Source organism: Felis catus, chromosome B4, assembly GCF_018350175.1.
Source record: "Felis catus isolate Fca126 chromosome B4, F.catus_Fca126_mat1.0, whole genome shotgun sequence".
In the NCBI taxonomy this organism is placed as follows: domain Eukaryota; kingdom Metazoa; phylum Chordata; class Mammalia; order Carnivora; family Felidae; genus Felis; species Felis catus.
The window spans coordinates 16,290,704-16,311,075 of NC_058374.1; the positions used below are offsets into that span (position 1 = coordinate 16,290,704).

Below are 20,372 nucleotides of genomic sequence, written 5' to 3' on the forward strand. Positions count from 1 at the left end.
ATTCATTCAACTACTCCCTAAGAAGATAAAAGTTGAGGGGCAATTGATTATCACGATCAGGAAGAGAATACATACGTGAACTTGCCTGCCAAATTTAAAACACCAAAGTAGAGGGCAGCACTTGAAGCATCATCACAACAGACCCAGAATATTAGAACAGGGATTCTTAACCTGGAATCTCCTTACTTTATTTTTATTTAAATTTTTTTTTAACATTTTATTTATTTTTGAGAGAGAGAGAGACAGAACACAGTGGGAAGGGGCAGAGAGAGAGGGAGACACAGAATCTGAAGCAGGTTCCGGACTCCAAGCTATCAGCACAGAGTCCGATGCCGGGCTTGAACCCACGAACCATGAGCTCATGACCTGAGCCAAAGTCGGATGCTTAACCGACTGAGCCACCCGGCACCCCTGGAATCTCTTTACTTTTATTCAAAAATTTTAATATGGGGACGTTCTGTGCATTTCTCTGGGTAGAAGGTTGTAGCTCCTATGAAAATCTTAAAAACACCAGCCAACTTCAGAACAGGTGAGAAGTCTAAAATAACAAGGACTAGTTTACAAACATGTACTAGCGAAGTCATGGAAGGGTTGCTCGAAGAAACTGCTCAAATTTAATTACCAGCAAATGTACCTGTAAGAAAGTTTGAACTATTTTGTTGATACACCCCAAGCCTCTGAGTTTAATGTTGGAGAAGATGCACAGCCTTTCGACACATCAGCAAGTTGGGTGGTCACACTTACGCCCACATAACATGGTCAAAGAATGACAACGTTAAGAGGCAGAGCACGTGAAATGCTGAACTCAGAAGGTTTCACATGCTCACATGCTTCACATGCCCAGGTACCCGGGGCCCGTCACTTGATGTGACGCTTGGGTTCCTCATCTATGTCCTGGGCGGCATAAACGGCAATGAGAATTGGATCACGGGAAAGAGCCAAGTCCTTGTTACGGATCACCCATCTACCCTCAGGTGAGAATGTAGCTCCATCAGTGGTACCAGCACATTTCCAGTGAAAGATGTCAACCAAGTGGTAGTTATGGGACTTACCTGCTGTAGGCTTTGAAATTTTCTCTCCAGATCCGCAAGCTAAGCGGTGAGGAAGAGAAAGCATTGGTTAGCATTTCACATGTGCTACTGTCCCCTGGCCCATTTTCCTAACACCCTCTGCTGGGGGCTCGCTTGGTCTGTCTGTTCCTTTTTTATTGCTTTTCCCCTCCCCATCCGTCTCTCCTCCAGGCTTCCCTCCTTTCTACTCTCTTCCATCATATACATTGTTTTTTTAAGGCATTAAAAAAAAAAAAAAAGAAGTACAACCCACTGATGAGTTGATTCATTGCTCCTCTGCACACAGTGATGGGATTTTCATAAACGACAGTGATTCATCCCCTTCACCAATAAGAAGCTTCTATCAGAGAGGGAGCAAGACCTACTTATGCGACAAGTTCTTGTCACAGCATTGTCAACCTTCTGCCCATCGCTACCTCTACGTGCCCTGTTAGAGCTGTGTCATTTAACCAGAAAGTTCATCATCACAATGCTAAATTTCTAAAGAGGACCCAAAGTTGGTATATCGCCTGCAGAAATGGATGCTCACAAAGTTGAATGAAGGAGAGCTATTTACTCTAATGATGTAGATGTCAGACTTACCTTAGAATTAAGCTGATGGATTTGACTGGAGATATTCTGAGGCAGACTGACAGCACTCCTTTTTAAACTTGTAATATCATCTTTGTTTTTCTGGATCTAATTTTAAAAAGAAAAAGGAGGAGGAGAATGCTTGCTAGCGAAAAGATCATGCGTATGTTACAGATACAAAATTTTTAAAATTTGAGTACCGTTCTATTTTAAACACTAAGATCTTGCCCATCATTATAAAATTCAAAACAATACCATGTATAATAAATTCCAGACTAAAACAGCCATGGCATAATTCCATTTACCCCTTTCAGGAACAACATTATCAAGGTACTTTCCATTTGCATTTTTTCTCATAACAATTTGGAGTGTTTGTTAAGAGGCCTGGCGTGGAATCAGACTGCTTGGGTTTGAAATCTTGACTCAGTCATTTACTGGGTGTCCTTGGGCAAGTTGCTGTGCTGCTGAAAGTTTCCTTTACCTCCCTTACAAATGGGGTGATAATAAAGCTGGGGTCTTCTGGGTGGCTCAGTTGGTTAAGAGTCCGACTTTGGCTCAAGTCATGATCTCATGGTTCGTGGGCTTGAGCCCCGCATCAGGCTCTGCGTTGACAGCTCAGAGCCTGGAGCCTGCTAAAGACTCTGTGTCTCCCTCTCTCTCTGCCCCTCCCCTGCTCATACTCTTTGTCTTTCTCTCTCTCAAAAATAAATAAACATTAAAGAAAAATTTTTAAATAATAAAGCCAAACTCCTAGGGCAGTGGTGGGGGTTGGAGGAGGTAATGCACACCAGTGCTGAGCACAATGGATAGCCCATAGAAAGCTCTAAATAATGTCAGCTTTCAACATTACAAAGGATATACCAGCATGATTTACTAAACAGTGAACACTGAAAACACTCAGTAAGGCAAGAGAATAATTGACCAATTCTGTTCTCTGGCAGAAGTAAAATGTCACATCCAAACCTTTCTCTGGCCCCTCTCCTTCCTTGATCCTCATGAGAAGGAGTCCCCTGTACCACCCTGTGTACCTTCTCTGGATTAGAGGACATAAACCCACACAATGAGCCACTTCCTACTAGAATTACTCCTGCTCATCATTAACCCTAGGGCATTGTTTCTTCACTAGGACTTATCTCACCTCTGGTTATGTTCCCTGGGCTAAAGATTTAAGGTACGGATTCATATAGACCTCTTGAATTAAGTGACCACATGCAGATATACAAAATTACTTCAATATATTTCCATTGCATTACCTGATGTAAACATTGGCCGAGGTCTTCATCATTTAATTTAATTTTTCCCAGGGATCCAGTTCGAAATTCAATGTTTTGAGCAGACCCTGTAAGAAACACTAGATTTCCCTTCTCTGCAGCCATTCGAGGCCTATATAAATCAAACCAGAGAATGCATCAATAATTAGCATATAATTTTAAACAACAAAGTTTCTCACTGAATATACATAGACTGTATACACATTTGCCATGTGGTCAACTCAACCACATTCTCCCTGCTCATCTGCCATTTTTTTCCCTGCAAATTTCCTAGAGACATCTACTAATTGCATACTTGCCTTGTTTGCAAAATGGTAAGTGAATAATTTACGTACAAGAAGATAATCCCATACATCAGTCTCAATGTTCTTCCCTATTTGTTTTTAACATCATTGTTTTCCTCAAGAAAAATTACATCTTTGCTTATCTGGCTATTTGTGGAAACTAATGACCCCACTGCCCTACACCCTCAGCAGCAATGATGCACGTGTCTACTTACTGTTGGAGGTCAGTATTTCTTTTCTGTCTCTGCAGCACGAGCTCTCCAACTTCCCCATTTGATTCAGCAAATGTCACCAAAATAACCAAACTCCATAGAAAAGGTGAGGACATATTCCTCACCAACCCTCCTAGGTTGCCAGGTAAGAACGAAGCCAGTCCGGCCAAGTGTGGGATTTTAGAGAAAGCAAACCAGGCAGATGTACTTTGGCCTGTGGAATATCCTGCAACTTTCAGTCCTCTCTTCTTTGCCCTGGAAGGCTGTGTTACTTTTCCTTCCCGAGGGAGGTAAATGATCTTAGATCTTCAGTACTCTTCAACTTGTGAGAGGTCAAAATCTACCTTTAAGTGATGCACAATTTAATCATTATCTGTATGACCTTTGAGACAGTAACAAACTGCTTTGGAAACATCCACTGAAACAATCCTTGCTTCAGAAGCAGCTACCTTTAATAAACATTAAAACAAAGTAGACACCCTTTCAGCAAATGATACTAAAACAACTGGATATCCACATGCAAAAAAAAAAAAAAAATGAGGTTGGACCATACTTTACACCATATACAAAAACTGACTCAAAATTAATCAAGCCCTAAATACAGGAGCTAACACTCTTAGAAGAAAACAAAGGGAGAAAGCTTCACGACATTTGACTTGGCACTGATTTTTTTTGGATATGACACCAAAAGCAAAGGCAACAACAACAACAAAAAATTGATAAGTTGGATGCTTCAAAATGAAAAAAAACAAAACAAAACAAAACAACTTTTGTTTCCCAAGGGACACCATCAACACAGTGAAAAGGCAACTCACAGAATGGGAAAAAATATTTACTAGTTATATATATGATAAGAGGCTAATATCCAGAATGCATAAAGAGTTCCCATAACTTAACAAAAACAAAAAATAACCTAGTTTTGAAATGGGTAAAGAAAATAGGCATTTCTCGGAGGAAGATGTACAAATTGCCTAAGAGCACATGAAAAGACGACCAACATCACTATTCATTAGGGAAATGTAAATCAAACCCACAAGGAGACCCTACTTCACAGCCATTACGATGGCTACTACCAAGACAAACAAACAAACAAACAAACAAACAAAAGAAAACAAAAGCGTTGGTGAGGATGTGGAGAAAGCTGAGCCCTTGTGTGCTCTTCGTGAGGATGTAAAATGGTACAATCACTACAAAACAGTATGGCGATTCCTGAAAAAATTAAACAGAATTACCTCGTGATCTAATAATTCCACATCTGGGTATATACCCAAAATAACTGAAAAAAAAAAAGAGAGAGGGAGACTCAAAGAGATATTTGTACACCCATGTTTGTAGCAGCTTACTCACAATGGCCAAAATATGGAAGCAACCCAAATGAACACCCACTACAACGTGGGTGAACCTTGAGGACATCATGCTAAGTGAAATAAGCCAGACACAAAAGGACAAATACTGTATGATTCCATTGCCACAAAGAACCTCAAGTAGTCAAATTCATAGAGACAGAATGTAGCACAGTGGTTCCCTGGGGCCGGGGGAGGGAAATGGGGAGTTATTGTTTAATGGGTACAGAGTTTCACTTTGGAAAGACAAAAGAAGGTTCTGGAGATGGATGCAGGTGACCGTTGCCCAACAACAAGAATGTATGTAATGCCACTGAACTTTAAAAATGATTAAAATGATAAATTTTATGTTATGTATATTTTACACTTAAAAAGAATTGAAACAAGGGGCACCTGGGTGGCTCAGTTGGTTAAGCATCTGGCTCTTGATTTCACCTCAGGTCATGATCTCACAGTTCATCAGTTCAAGCCCCACATCTGGCTCTGTGCTGGTGGTGCAGAGCTGGCTTGAGACTCTCTCTCTTTCTCTCTCTCTCTCTCTGCCCCTCCTCCACTCATATTCTCTCTCTCTCTCTCCACCCCCCCCCGTCTCCTCCCCTCTCTCTCCCTCCCTCAAAATAAATAAATAAACTCAAAAAAAATTGTAACCAGAATTAGAAAGATGGAATGGGAATCTGTTGCTATAGGAGAAATAAAAGGCTGCTTTGCATGTAGACTCATTGTTTTCAAAAATTTAGAAAAAGAGTCTGTGAAAAACTTGGGGGTGCCATCTGAAATTTTAGATAGTATCTACATAAAATTACCCCCTTAAAGAAAGCAGTATACTTGATACTATGAAGAAACGTAACACTGCTTCACACCTGTTCTATGCAAACATAGCCACAAAAACTAACTGGCAAAATGTTTACTTGAGACAGGTACTGAGGTCACGCAATGAGTTTTCTTGTTATTTTGTTTGTTTTAAGTGAGGGACATAATACAATAAATGGTATCTCCAGTTGAATACGTTCTTTTAAAGTTACATTTGTCCCAATTTTGTTTAAAACCTTCACAACTTGGGGGTAGGGGTAGGGGGAAAGCTTGACCTGGTGAAATATTTATCAACTTAGAACCAGACGAAATAAGACAGGTTCCAATCTTCCAACACAAAGGACATTTCTGTTCCACTGAGCTATGAACATAACTATTTTCATGATTGTATTTTCCTGAAGATCATTGTACTCGGCAAATCTTTTCTTGCAATCGAAAAGGTCTGCAGCATGATCTCGATAAGAACTTCCCGTTTTATAGGATTTTCCTGGGGTACTAATGTGCTTATTATTAAACAGAGTAAAGATAATTTCTTTGCTCCTGATCTGGACATACAATCCTAATCGTCTCTCAATATAGGAAAACACACACACACAACAAAAACAGAAACAAAACAAGAAAGAAATATCCTCACAAGCTCTGAGTGACTTGGTGAGGGGGAATTTTACGTCCAGCTCACCTACTCAGCTCTAGCTGAGATCAGTAGACAAGTCAGACCATCTGCATATGATGACTTGGGGAAGCAATATAAAAATATAAAAATCAATTGCTGTTTCCACAGCATTCGCATGCATTCTGTTTACTTGCCTTATTTGGAATTTCTTCAGGAAAGAGAAATTAAAATAATCTTAGAATCCAAGACCTTCAGACTCAGAAGGTGAATAATCACCCCTCTTCCCTCCCCCAAGGTAAACTTTCTATGGACCTGAAACCCTGTCTTTCATTGACTAGCAAACCTCCCATTTCCTCCCTAATCCAGAATGCATTCCACAAAGCCTAGATGTGCTCTTTACGTATTAGCCACACTATAAAAACGACAGGAAAACAAATGAAATACATTGTGGATTCTTCCCTTCACAGTCATATCTAGGGGGACACCATGTGGTTGAAGGGTTACGAACATGGGGTCTGAAGCTCACTCATCTGGGTTCAAGGGCTCCATCGCTTCCTAACCATGTGGCCCCGTTTCTTCATCAGGAGAAAGATAATCATCATAGCACTGGAGGTGTATAAAATGTTTAGCACATTCAGTCTCTTGGCACATAAATACTTCTCCACTAAATAGAAAGCGCTATTGCCATGTAAATAAATATAATAATACCTCTCCTTCCTCTCCCACCACTTGGGTTTGGGTTCGTTAAAATAAGAAGTGATAGAAGAATTCACAGTCGATGTTAAAATCTTGGGTACAAGGAAAGTCAGTGGGGTCTCATCCCTCCTCTTTTGGAAGAGGATTCCAGAACAGAGACATGCATCGGTGACCTCGAGTGCAGTCTATGGAGTTAGGAGTGTAGCATGCTGTGTGGCGTGCAGCTAATCCACACCCCTCCCAAACCTGCCTCGCGGTCTGGCTTCCCTACCTCTCCCTAGGGCTCCACAGCAATTCTTACAGAAGTCTCACCTCCCTCTTCTCCCTCTTTCTCCCCTGGCGGAACCGCCAGAATCCAGTTGTAAGACTCAGAACTGTCTTTTCCTTTCTTCCTCCTTTAACTTCTCCAAGATGTACAACCTTTGTTCCTTCTGTGTGTCATCTGCTTCACCCCCTTCTTCTATTCTGAATCCTCAGTCCCCACCCTTCTTAGTAATTCCCAACACAATGCACAAATGAAAACCCTGTGGTCATCAAAAACATACGTGGAGGGAAAGCCCAATACGCTAAAATTTCACATGAGGAAAACTGCTGGTTAACAAGGGATCACTGTAGTCAGGACACTGATAAGGACAAAAAAGAAAAAAAAGAAAAAGAAAAACACTAATAGGAAAGAGAATGAACTCTGCCTGGGAAGAGCAATGCAGGTTTCCCTGGAGACCAGCGGTGTCTTACAGAATGAACAGTTCTCCAGGCAAACTAATAGGACTGGGAGTTTCAGACAGAGAAAATGGACACCCAGTTAGAAAAGAAGTCAACTTTTCTAAGTTAGAAGTCAACAGGACCAGAGCAGTGTGGGTCTGTGGGAGATGAAATTTCTAAAATGGACCAGAAGTCATATCAAGGAGGACTTTGAAATGTCATTGCAATGAGCCCCATTATTTTAAGTAATGAAGAATTGTCAGAGTGTTTTAGGCAGGAGATTAATTAACATGGTCACGTTTGTATTTAACAAGCATTCCCGCAGAGACAAGTCTCGGACCCAGAGCTAGTGAGGACGATGGTGTACAGTTAAGGAGCCATGAACTGGGAAGGCCCCACTGGATGCAGTGGCAGAGAGAGCAGGACACAGTGCAATAAATAGTTAGGAAATAGAAGTACTGGGACAGTTAAGGGGGAGGGGTTGGTGTTCAGGTTTCTTGTTTGAGAAATTGGAAGGACAGAGGTGTTGATAATTGAATAAGAGAGAATAATCAGGGGGATGAGGTTTTGGAGAGAATACCCTGAGTTCAGATTTCGAAGCACAGAGATCTGAGGGACACCTGCCATGCACTGCTGTCCCACGGCTTCACTCTGCAAGTGGTTTAGTCATCCGCGATGGGTGCAGAGAAGATCGATCCAGAGATGGCCCAAACTACAGCCTTGCTACTTACTCAGAGCGTGATCCACAGACCCAGCACAGGTATCAGCCGGGAGCTTGTCAGAAATGCAAAACTCTCAGGTTCATTCTTGGACTCAATGAATCTGAATCTGCATTTTACAAAGATCCTCCTTTCCTCCCCCAGGGGGGTGAGGGCATCTTCACTCAATAAGGAATCACGTGGTCTCCAAATGCATCTTTATTTCCATTCTCCAATCTATTTCTTAGATTGACCTAGCTTTTCATAACTTTCTTTTCTATTTTCTAATTCTTTATCTTCTTTGGTTCTACGTCGTGAAGAGTTTTTTGGATTTATCTTTAAGATTCTTTAATTTTTAATTTTTAATTTTAAAAATGCTTTCTTATTCTTGTTTCATGGTTATAACATCTCGTACTACTTGAAAAATATTATAGTTGCTTTTCTGAAGCTTTCTCCTGTTTACCACATGGTGTCTGGTTTCTCTAAGCTCTTTTTCTCCTATTTGCTTGTTAGGTCTTTCTATTCTGTGTTGGAGGCTTTCCTCAAATACCTATTGATCCTTTTGTGTCCATTTAAATTTAAGCATAAAACACTAAAGAGTGGATGATAAGCTCTGTGTGCATGGATGGTGTTCGTAACCAGTAAGTTTTAGCATGGGGGTGACCAACAGCAACCTGAGGTAATTTCACTGAGGAACTCCAAGTGTCCATTTTTGAAGGTATTTTTCCCCTGGGGACATTCACTTTCTTCAGAAAAAAAAATCCTCTAGCTTTATACAGGGATGAGGAAAGTTGGCGGGAAATTTTACTGCTAAGTGTGTAAACTTTATTTACACCCTTGCTTTCTATCTTTTCTCCAAATTCCTGGAGAGCACAATGCTACGTTAATGTAATTCTGCTGTTACTTTATATACCGAGGCTCATTCTTCATTCCTACCAGCTTCATCCAAATTCCATTGTTTTATAGTCTTAATAATGCTTAATAAGCACTTACTGCGGACATTATGACATTCTCAGCAATGAGGAAAATTCAAAGAAGTAAAGGTCATGACCTCCCGTAGTTTGTAATACAGGCATATGTACACATCTAGAAAGCTCTAATAGCACAACATTATAAAGATGTGCGTGACAATGGGGACAAAATATATACCAATATGCTATTAGAGAAACAGGATGTACCAAACTGAAAGAGAGGTCCTAAACCTAATCTAGGCAGACTTATAGACATAGTGGTTCTTTCTCTTTTGGAGAAAGGTGGCTGGGTAAAGGTGGGGTCATTGACTGAGGATCTCAAGTGGCAGGTTGAAAATGTGTGATTTAATCCAGAGAGCTGCGCTTATGTCTTGAGTGAAATAACACTGGTGTGGTATTTCTGGCAGGCCGGCTGAACTTATCTGTGGAGGGCTTGATCAGTGTGGGAGTGAGGAGAGGGGTGAAAAACAGAGGTCTTTGGAAGAAGGGCTAGATTCTCACATCCTGTGTCTCGTTCCCATCTCATTTTATAGCTCCAATCTGCCTTTACTGCATTCTTTGGTCCCTTTTAATTTTCATATCAGTTTAAAAGAAAACACTGTAGAATTAATCTGCATTTTTAGCCATTAATGGAAACACTGGTGAATATAATGATCTCTTGTAATCTTTATGACACTTAACTCATTCTCTTTTTCAGGGACATAACTTTGCTTAAAAGGCACATTTACATATGCTAGTTTTGTGACTTTCTACAAAATTTCAAGGCAATACAATATTGTTCCAATTGTCTATTCAATTTTCATGAAGGATTACATAAAATAATTATGGAAATTGGTGTAAGTTTAAAACCATTCATTTGCTCATTTTATGAGAAATGCATTACCTCCCAGGAAATTACCAAATCCACTACTGTGATGAACTGATCTTTTTGAAAGCAGTGTGGTCTTGACTCAGGGAACATAATCCAGGCATTTGTTCTCCACACTCATTACGATGATGGTTGCAATTATCCTTGAGTAGAATGGGAAAGAATTATGAGTTAATCATTACCATTTGAATGATTCAGGTTTGGCAGAGATTTTCCTAAGAAGGTAGATTTACACATTGTTGAGAGTTCGGAAGACTTCCCTGGGTTGTTTTTTTGTTTTGTTTTGTTTTGTTTTGTTTTTTCAGATTTTTTAAAAGTATGATAATCCCTACATAACCAGGAAGGATATTACAAGAAAATTCATATCTAGAGGAAGGAATGTAACACAGGACTACAGCTCCAGGGGTGTGAATGAAAGAGGCACACACACACATACACATACAATCTTCATGTTAACTCAACCTCGTGTCACCTATTCTAGAAAATGTAAAATATGTACGAGGGGCTCTTGTGTCCTTGCGAGATGAGGACTGGTCAAAGATAAGGCACATACCAGAGGCAACAAAAATTGCTAGGATTGGTGGCTCCAAAAGCCACTGAGGAAACAACACAGCTTTCTCTACCTCCAAAAGCCTCTACCTACCAGGATTTCAGCACGTCACTGGATTCATCTGAACTTATTTCCATGAAGGTGTGAAGCAGTGACATGGAGGTTACCTTTGGTGAGTACCATGGGCAAACCCTCCTGACATTCCTTTTCCAAGGTAACCTAAAAAGAACAAAATAAGTTTTCTAATTGGTGACTCCTGAAATTCCCTGAACAAGGCAGCAGAGTGGAAGATTCCGACACCGTGGTTCATACCACTGTCAGAGGAAAATGCCAGATTGCACCAACACTGGATGTGAGGGACGTGTAGGCAGCAATTGCAACTTGCATTGGGTCCGATCCTTTGAAAAGGGGGAAATGCAGGTTTGTTACAATATTTTGTGTACCATGGAGGAGGAGAGCAAGTGAGGTGAGCCTGTCACCACTGAGCGGGGGCAGGGAGAAAAAGACAACTTTGGGGACATTGGCACACTACAGAATTCCGCCTCTTGTACTTCTAATCGTGGAGAAGCACACAGAAGCATCTTTCTCTGGCAATGGGAGGCTTTGCTTCATTGATGTGATTTATCATGGGAGGAGTGTTTTCACAAGGCTGATGCCTGACCAAGCACCATCATTCCCAGGAGATTCGTTAATTGAAGTGCCACACAGATCTGTGGGAAGATACAAAGTGTTGTCATCAGGGCAGGAAGAAGGATGAGATGACCTCACCTCTCGGTCTTTTTCAGTGCCCTTATTCCAAGATCTATAAAAACCAAAGCCTTTGTCCCTTTGTGTGTGTGTGTGTGTGTGTGTGTGTGTGTGTGTGTGTGTGTGTGTTTTATAGAAGCTTGGGCTATATTTATTACAGAAATACTGCTAAATCAGGTTTTGCCAACAATTCCTAGACTATGTTTATAGGAGGCATAAACAATTCCCTAGGAGTTTTTTGGTATTAAATACTTTTCATATAAAACCTGTGTTTTTCTTATTTAGGCTGAGAGAATGATTCCAACGATTCCCCAAGTCATCAAAAACCATAATGATTCTGCTGTGAAATGCAGCACACTCATATTCAAGTCAGATTAACTGGAGAATTATTTATTAGGGACCCACCATTTGTCAGCAGCTGAGAGAGGTGCTGAGGAAACAGAACAGGTTAAGATGCAGCCTCTGTTTGAGGAGGGGAAGGGGCAGGGGGGAGTCTGGGGAGGAGACCGTATTATGCACCATCAGAATGCAAATGAAGCAGTGAGCAGTGACTTCCAAGCCAGCTTAAATGACCAGACTCCACGGTTGAGACTTGGAATCAAGTACTGCTTTTGAAATAAAGAAAGTTTTTAATTATAAAAGTAATGTAACTGTACTATATTCAATTTGCAAAGTATAAACCAGAAAACTTAGAAATTCAATTACTCTCTTGTAACCCTTATCTATTACTTGATTGCAGTCTATTTTCAGATGAATCATTTCATAGTTATAATCATAGGATATACAAGTATAGACTTGTGTCTTCGCCTCTTTTTTCACATGAGCCTAATCCAGTGTCACCACCTAGTCTCCTTAACAATAACCGTACAAAGCTGCATAAAGTTATATATACTCATATATTATTTATATGCTAAATTCACATACCATTTTCCCCCTTGCAAAAAGAAAAAAAGAATAAGACAATGTAAACAGTGTGAACAGTTAAAACAACATTTTATCCTCTCACTTATTTAAGATGGTGATTTATAAGTATTTGAAATCTACAATAAGAGAGTGAACTCCATTTCCAGGGCTGTTCTCGCTTCTGTCATATTAGGTTGCTATATTTATTACATGCTTTTGTTTTATGTACTATGTTGCTTTCACAAAGTGGTCTCTTCTTCTGTTGTAGCTTTTTCCTTGAGAGAACTTTTTTATTATGAAAAATACCAAACATATAAAACTACAATAATACATTATATGTTTACCACAACTATATTTAATCTATTTTATTCTTTTGCCATATTTGCTTAATCTATATGCATGTGTATGTATTTTTTTCTAAACTATGTAAAGGAAGTTGCATACATAACATTTCACCCTTTCATAGTCAACCTGATCTCCTAAGAATAAACCTGCATTCCCCTATAGACTCACGATGCCATTATAACATCCAAGAACACTAACAAAAATCTTCCAAAACCGTCTAAAATCCAGTCTAATTCCATATTCAAATTCCTCCAAGTGTTCCCAACATATCTTAAGAGCTTTTTTTAAAACCAGGATTTGATTAAGTCTTTTTAGTATCTTTTAATTCTTCTTTTAAAAGATACTAATGTACAGATACAAACATTGTACAGATGTTTATTTTTTTTTTTTGAGAGAGAGATAGAGAACAAGCAAGGGAGGAGCAGAGAAAGAGGGACACACAATTCCAAGCAGGCTCCACAGCTGTCAGCACAGAGCCCACATGGGGCTCAAACCCACAAACTGTGAGATCATGACCCAAGCTGAAACCAAGACTCACACGTTTAACTGACTAAGCCACTCAGGCACCTCTAGCATCTTTTAATTCTGAAAATTTTTCTCACCTTTTTTCATGATGCCAACTTTTTTTTTGGGGGGGGGCAAATTTTAGAATTTATTTATTTTTAAATATAATTTATTGTCACATTAGCTAACATACAGTGTATACGGTGTGCTCTTGGTTTCGGGAGTAGATTCCTATGATTCATTGCTTACATACAACACCCAGTGCTCATCCCAACAAGTGCCCTCCTCAGTGTCCAACACCCATTTTCCCCTCTCCCCCACCCCCATAAACCCTCAGTTTGTTCTCTGTATTTAAGAGTCCCTTATGGTTTTCCTCCCTCTCTGTTTGAAACTATTTTCCCCCTTCCCTCCTCCCATGGTCTTCTGTTAAGTTTCTCAAGTTCCACACATGAGTGAAAATAAATGACATCTTTCTCTGACGGACTTATTTCACTTAGCATAATACCCTCCAGTTCCATTCACGTTGTTGTAAATGGCAAGATTTCATTCTTTCTCATTGCCAAGTAGTATTCCATTACACACACACACACACACACCCCACATCTTCTTTATCCATTCATCAACTGATGGATATCTGGGCTCTTCCCATAATTTGGCTATTATTGATAGCGCTGCTATAAACATTGGGGTGTGTGTGCCCCTATGAATCAGCACTCCTGTGTCCTTTGGATAAATTCCTAGTAGTGCTATTGCTGGGTCATAGAGTAATTCTATTTTTTTATTCACATACCATAAAGTTCACCTTACTGAAGTGTGCAGTTAAATGTTTTTTAGTGTTTTCAGAGTTGTACCATCATCACAACTCCAGAACACTTTCACCACCTCAGAAAGAAATCCTACACCTCTCCATTCTCTTCTTTCTGCTTCCCCTGGAAATCACTAATCTACCTTACCTATTCTGGACATTTCATATAGACTGAAATTGTATAACACGTGCTCTTCTGTGTTTGACTTCTCTCACTTAGCATGTTTCCAAAGTGCATCCACGTTTTGGCATGTGTCAGGCTTCATTCCTTTTTAAGGCTGAATCCATTGTACGGACAGACATACACACTGTGTTTACTTGTTCAACTGGTAAACATAGAAGCCTGTTCCATCATGAATAATGGCCCTTTGAATAATGGCCCTTATGAATAACGCTGTGAACATTCATGTACAAGTTTGTGTATCTTCAATCCTCTTGGGTCATAAGGCAGTTCAAGTTTTTGAGGAATTGCCAAACTGGTTTTCAAAGGGGCTCCATCATCACGTAATGTTTGGGTTGGTTTCATCATTGTCTTATTGTTGGACATTTAGTAGGCTTCCAGTTTTTCTGGGTTTAATATCTTCATTTCTATAGCCTTTTGTCCTCTTGAATTACATCGTTAAGGTAGATTTCTCTTGTGATTCTTGTTTTTACCATCATGTTTACTTTCAACCCACCCACATCACTTAATTTGAAGTGAGTTTCTTGTAAATAGCATGTAATTAAATGCTTTTTTTAATCCACTCTGCCAATATCTACATTATAATTAGTGTATTTTCACCCATTATATTTGAGGTAATTATTGATATGGTAGAGCTTGTATGCCATTCAATCACTTTTGTTTGTTTCCTCTGCTTCTCAGTCCTATTTCCCATTTCTTGCCTTCCTGTGGGCCAATGAATGTTTTTTAGGATCCCAACTTGATTTAGTTATGGTGTTTTGGGTGCATTCCTTTATGAAGTTTTTGCAGTGGTTGCTCTGGGTGTTATGATATACATCTGTGACTTATCACAGTCTCCTGGTATCAGCATTTTACCACTTCCCACGAAATAAAATCTCACTTCCATTGAGGTCCCTTTACCTTCTCTTTTAAATATCATCTTGCGTGTCAGATGGAATTACAATTTTTGCTTCAATTATCAAATGTGATTCATAAAACCCATGAGTGGCATGTTTATTGTATGTATTCCTAATTCTATTCTTTCCATTGTTCTTCCTTTCTGATGCTCCGAGCTACCGTTTATCATTTCCTTTCTGTTTGAAAAACCCCATTAGCCATTGTTTACGGGTAGGTTTGCTAGCAAAAAATTCCTTCAGTTTTGCTTCACTTGAAAATATCATTATTTCCCTCTTCATTCTTGCAGGATAGTTGGGAGGGGTATAGAATTTGCTCGAACAGTTCTTTCTTTTCTTCCAGAACTAGAAAATGTTGTGCCACCTCCTTCTGGCCCCCATGGTATCTGGTGAAAATCTGCTGTCATTCAAACTGTGTGCCCCCTTTAGTAATATGTCACTTCTCTCTGGCTGCTTTTGATTTTTCTTTCTTTGTTTTTAGTTTTCTTGTGTTTTAATTATGATGTATCTTGGCATGGATTTCTTTAAGTTTATTCTATTTGGTTCACTCAGCTTATTGAACTTTCACAGTTGTATCTTTTGCTAAATTTGAGACATTTCCATCCATTTTTTCTTTGCATATTCTCCCAGCTCTATTTTTTTTTCTCCTCTACCTCTGGGACTTCAAATATACGAAAGTTGACACTTTTATTATTGTCCCACTGATCACAGAGGTTCATTCCCCACCCCCTACAATCTTTCTTCTCTCTGTTATTCAGATTGAATAAACTCTATTGGTTTATTTCCAAGCTACTGATTTAATCTTCTGTCATTTCTACTGTACCATTCATTAAGTTTATTTTGGTTATTGTATTTTTCAGTTATATAATCACCATTATTTCTTTTTCTAAAAATTGGGATATAACGCACACATCATTGTGATTCTTTCATTAACTTTTAAAAACTTTTTGCTACCTATTTCTTCACTGAAGCCTTTCTATTTTTTGTTCCATGAGAATTTGTAATTATTTGTAGAGGCATTTTTATGATGGCTGCTTTAAAATCCTTGTCAGATAATTCCAACATCTGATTCATTTTGGTGGTGTCATAAGTTTACATTCAACTTGTGATTTTATTTGTTCTTGGTACGACAAATAATTTTGGATTGCATCCTGTATATTTTGTCTATTATGTTAGGAGACTCTGGGTCTTATTTCCATCTTTTATTTTAGCAAGCAGCTACTCTGTTTATGTTTAGCATGCAGATCTTGGCCTACTTTTTGGTTTATGGTTCCAATGGCAGTTTAACTTTCAGAGCGTTTTGGTCTGCTTGGTTTATCTGTACCACTGGGGCTCCATGTGGTCCTTGATGGTCCTACATTAGGGGGAAGAAGTTCTCACCAGGCCAAGTCACTGGCACCTATAGGTTAAGGTAAGGAGCCTCCTGTCCATGGTGATGAAAAGGATTCCTGGATCAGGCCTTTTGGGGTGGGATCCCCTTGCCAGTGTCCTCTGGCTGTCCAGTGTCTCAGTAAGTGAAAGGAATCTCAGGCCTTCCAGAAAAGTAGAGTGCTTCCCCTGGACACTTGTCAGTGGGGATCCCTATATATTGCACTTGCTGGTGATATCAGACTCACCTGGTGTTGGCAGCAGGACCCCAGTTCCATCTGGGATAGGAATGAGCCATGCTGGGTTCCCATGTGAGGTTCGGAGTCAGGAAGCACCCAACTTGGATCACCTCCTTCTGTTGGATGGGAGACTGTAAGACATCCTGCAACCATGTTCCCTTGCCAGTCTTGGGATTACCTAGCTGGTTTGTTTTCTCTTCCCTCCTTTAAGAGTTCTCTTTCTGATGCCTCTTGCATTATTTTATAAACATACTTACCCAGAATTGATCACTGTACTTAGGAAGGAGCAAAGAGAAATGAGCCTGCCCTCTTGTCCAGACAAGAAGTCAGAATACAATATATATTTGTTTCAATTTCTATCTGCACATCTTCCTCAAAAGCCAAAAGATCAAGCCCTATCCTAGAATTGTTTTTTAAATCATGTGTTCCAAAGTTGAGTAAATTTGGGTATTCCCCTAAGTATGGAGGAAGTGGCAGTAACAGAAATAGTTCTCAGGAGAGTGACTCTGTTTAAATTCCACAGGGTGACGGCCTTTAGACAGCTTCTATATCAATCCAGTATGGTGGCCATAGTTACTCATTTAACAAATATTTATTAAGTGCTCGCTGTGTGCCAGGTACTATTTTAGTCCCTGGGAAGGTGGCAGCGGAAAAGAAAAATCAAAAACCCTTGCCCTCCTGGAAGTCTACATTCTCCAAAACATGGGATATTTTTCACTTAAAACAAATTCGAATCACAGCAACTATCCAGCTCATTGTCTAATCATCTGTAGCATGAGCTTTTTGAACAGAAAAGTCAACTTATATCTACTATCTAAGGACTCTCACATTCCATCAGGTATTTTCAATCATTTGTGTGTGTGACATTTAATTGTACTTGTGTAAGGAACTGAGTAAAATAAAAACTATCTTACTAAAAGTGATATTCATGCTAGATCAAATTCAGAAGGCTGAAATTTGCTCAATGTACAAGTGTTGACTCAAGCATACAAATCTGGTTGCAAACGGGCATGTATGTCTTTAAGTTGCAAAGTGACTTCTTCTGTTTTCCTAAAGTGAATCATTGTGCAGGGAAGGCCTTCTTAGGAAGACTACTTTATTAACCGAAGCTGATCAATGGAAATAGAGTGAGAGAAAAGGTGCTGATGACCTTGGGTGATGAGATTTGAATTTGGGAGACTGGGAGAGAAGCAGTGTGGTGTCATGATGAGGAATATTGAAATTAATCATGAGTGGAACTGATTTTTAAATGGAGGACGATTCACTGTTTTCAAATATGCTAAGTTTGATGTGACAGAAAGATACTCAAGTTAAAAATACCCCGGCACAAAAATTCTAGGACAGGGCTGAGGAACAATATCAGATCTGGAGTTACCTGGGTATCATGGGCAAAAAAACCCAGAAGTTGTAGGAAAGGGTGAGACCTTAGAAAAAATGGCTTGGATGGTAAAGGGTAGAGAGGCCTGAGGACTGAATCTTCAGTAATGGATAAGAATTCAACTCCAGACCTCTGCTCTCCCCTCTCTCTCTTTAGACTCTTCAGGTGATCTCATCTGATTATAGAGCCAACTTGGCTAAATAAACATGTTCTCTACTTGCACGCTTATAGTTTAAATCTGCCCTGATATGAATAGGCATAAAGGTGCAAACAAAATAAACTACAGAGCAAATCCTTGAAGTAAACAATGGAACCGTGCTATGTACGAGCAAAGAAATGAGAACATCCCAGAGCTATGCAGAAGAGCTCTTTGGGAAAATTACCTTCCTATCTTCTCCTTTGTGAAAATTTCTATCTAGGTTCGTATTAGTAGGAAAAATAAGTTTGAGAAAGCTTTAGGAATCAGATACAGCGTACTTGAGAGAGAGCTCTCAGTGCTGGATGTAGTTGAAAATAAGACTCAGAACCTCTGGTGACTACAACAAATTTATTTGAGTAGTTTGGGAATCAGAAGCCAAAAAAGTTCTCTGCACATGTTCATATATACTGAACAAATACATTTAAAAAGGAATAAACTCACAAATCAAGACAAAAATAGTGAAATTGTTTGGGTCATGGTTGCAAACGATTTTGAAGAGCATGACCATCTTAGTGTAAAATGTTCTTAGAAGTCCTAAAGAGAGAAACAGACACATAGAGGTTAGGACAATGTTTTTGTTTTTAAAACTGAAGGTTTAAATTTTCAGTAGCAAAGTAAAGGAATGACAGGAGAGGACAGGAAAGGAAAAAATGGTGCTGACAGCTTGACTAGTATAAACTGAAGTTGAGGAACATGTGTACGATTCTTATTGCTTTCCAATAAAATGTGCAAAGGGGCATATCTAGATATCTGGGTGAGTCTGCTGAATGGAGAAAGAGGATTGGACGGGAAGTGGATCCAAGAAAAACAAATGTTAAGAAGTTGACAGGAGAGTTGTCTGCAGTGCACTTTGACACTGGAAGCTGAGAGGGAGAGAGTTCTGGTCCAGGAACGTTGAAAGGCTGTCTTGAAAAGTTACATGAGTTCACAGGCCATAAGAAAACTGCTGAGACCATATGACCCTCACTCAATTTCAAAGTCCAAAGCTATCTGTAAATCAGTCTACCACTTGTGACCTAAAAGACTTGTAGTTCCAAGCTGAAGGCCAAATTATGAAAAGTTAGCCTTCTTTTCAATAACATAACAACCTGAGGAAAACACACTTTAACTACTTTGTCTATATGGGCTTCAAATTAGATCCTTAGTACGTTATCTTGGCTTATTTGGGAACTTCTTGGTTCTCAATTCTGATTTTAAACTATAAACGTGTCCCCTCCACCCCCCCCCCCCATTATGAGATTGGTAATAAGGTTTGTCTTTAAACACATATACATAATGTAGACGTGAACACTGATACATATACACATTGGCCTATGTCCATATTTATGAGTTTTTCTGAAAAAATGGTGGTGAGGAATGACTTTTTTTATTTAAATGTGATAAGATGTACATAACATAAAACTTGCCATTTTAAGGATTTTTAAGGATACAGTTCAGTGGCATTAAGTACATTTCCATTGGTGTGCAACCACCACCATTAACCATCTCCAGAACTTTTTTACCACCCCAAACAGAACTCTGTACCCATTCAATGCTAACTCTTATTCCCCAGGTACCCCGAACCTTGGTAACCCTTAGTTTACTTTCTATCTCTATGAACTTGATTCTTTTACATACCCCATGTAACTGGAATTATAGAAAATTTGTCCCTTTGTGTCTGGCTTCTTTCACCGACCATAATGTCCTCAAGGGTCATCCATGTTGTTGCATGTATCAGAATTTCTTTGTTTTCATGGCTGAATAATATTCCACTGTATGTATACACTATGTTTGGTTTATCCAGTCTTCACCCAAGTATGTTGGCTCTTTCCTCTTTTTGGCTATTGTGAACAATGGTGCTATGAACATTACTATACAAATATCTGTTCAAGTCCTTACTTTCAATCCTTTTGGGCATATACTCAGAAGTGAAATTGTTAGATCATAAGGTTAATTCTAGGTTTAATTTTTTGAAGGAATCATCTTCTTTCTACAGTGGCTCACCATTTTACATTTCCACCAGCAATGCACAGGGTTCTGATTTCTCCACGTCGAAATGATTGTCTTTTAAGAATAAAAATATTCTGTCTGTTGTCAGCACAGAGCCTGCTTCAGATCCTCTGTCCCCCTCTTTCTCTGTCCCTCTCCTGCTTGTGTGCACTCTCTCTCTCAA

At 39.4% G+C, this 20,372-nt stretch overlaps 2 protein-coding genes across 17 annotated transcripts in view; both read right to left on the reverse strand.

Annotated features, from left to right (window-relative positions):
• CUBN (cubilin) overlaps nucleotides 1-10,249 on the reverse strand; it is a 284,543-nt gene extending 274,294 nt beyond the window's left edge. The window contains exons 1-4 of one of the 2 annotated variants that reach the window (XM_023256399.2): nucleotides 10,124-10,249; nucleotides 2,894-3,023; nucleotides 1,653-1,748; nucleotides 1,053-1,091 (exon numbers count right to left, since the gene is read on the reverse strand). In XM_023256399.2, coding sequence (XP_023112167.2) covers nucleotides 1,053-1,091; nucleotides 1,653-1,748; nucleotides 2,894-3,016 — 258 coding nt within the window. In that variant the 5' untranslated portion in view covers nucleotides 3,017-3,023; nucleotides 10,124-10,249. Of the gene's footprint in view, nucleotides 1-1,052; nucleotides 1,092-1,652; nucleotides 1,749-2,893; nucleotides 3,024-3,410; nucleotides 3,818-10,123 lie in introns of those variants that run through there. The other variant, XM_003988129.5, reaches the window with a different exon arrangement.
• Nucleotides 10,124-20,372, reverse strand: part of TRDMT1 (tRNA aspartic acid methyltransferase 1) — an 89,131-nt gene continuing 78,882 nt past the window's right edge. For 12 of the 15 annotated variants that reach the window (XM_045060954.1, XM_045060958.1, XM_045060950.1 and 9 more), the window contains one exon: nucleotides 18,550-18,754. In XM_045060954.1, the coding sequence (XP_044916889.1) occupies nucleotides 18,642-18,754 (113 nt within the window). In that variant the 3' untranslated portion in view covers nucleotides 18,550-18,641. Of the gene's footprint in view, nucleotides 10,252-10,751; nucleotides 10,878-10,990; nucleotides 11,369-18,549; nucleotides 18,755-20,372 lie in introns of those variants that run through there. The other 3 variants (XR_002743664.2, XM_045060952.1, XM_045060951.1) reach the window with 3 other exon arrangements.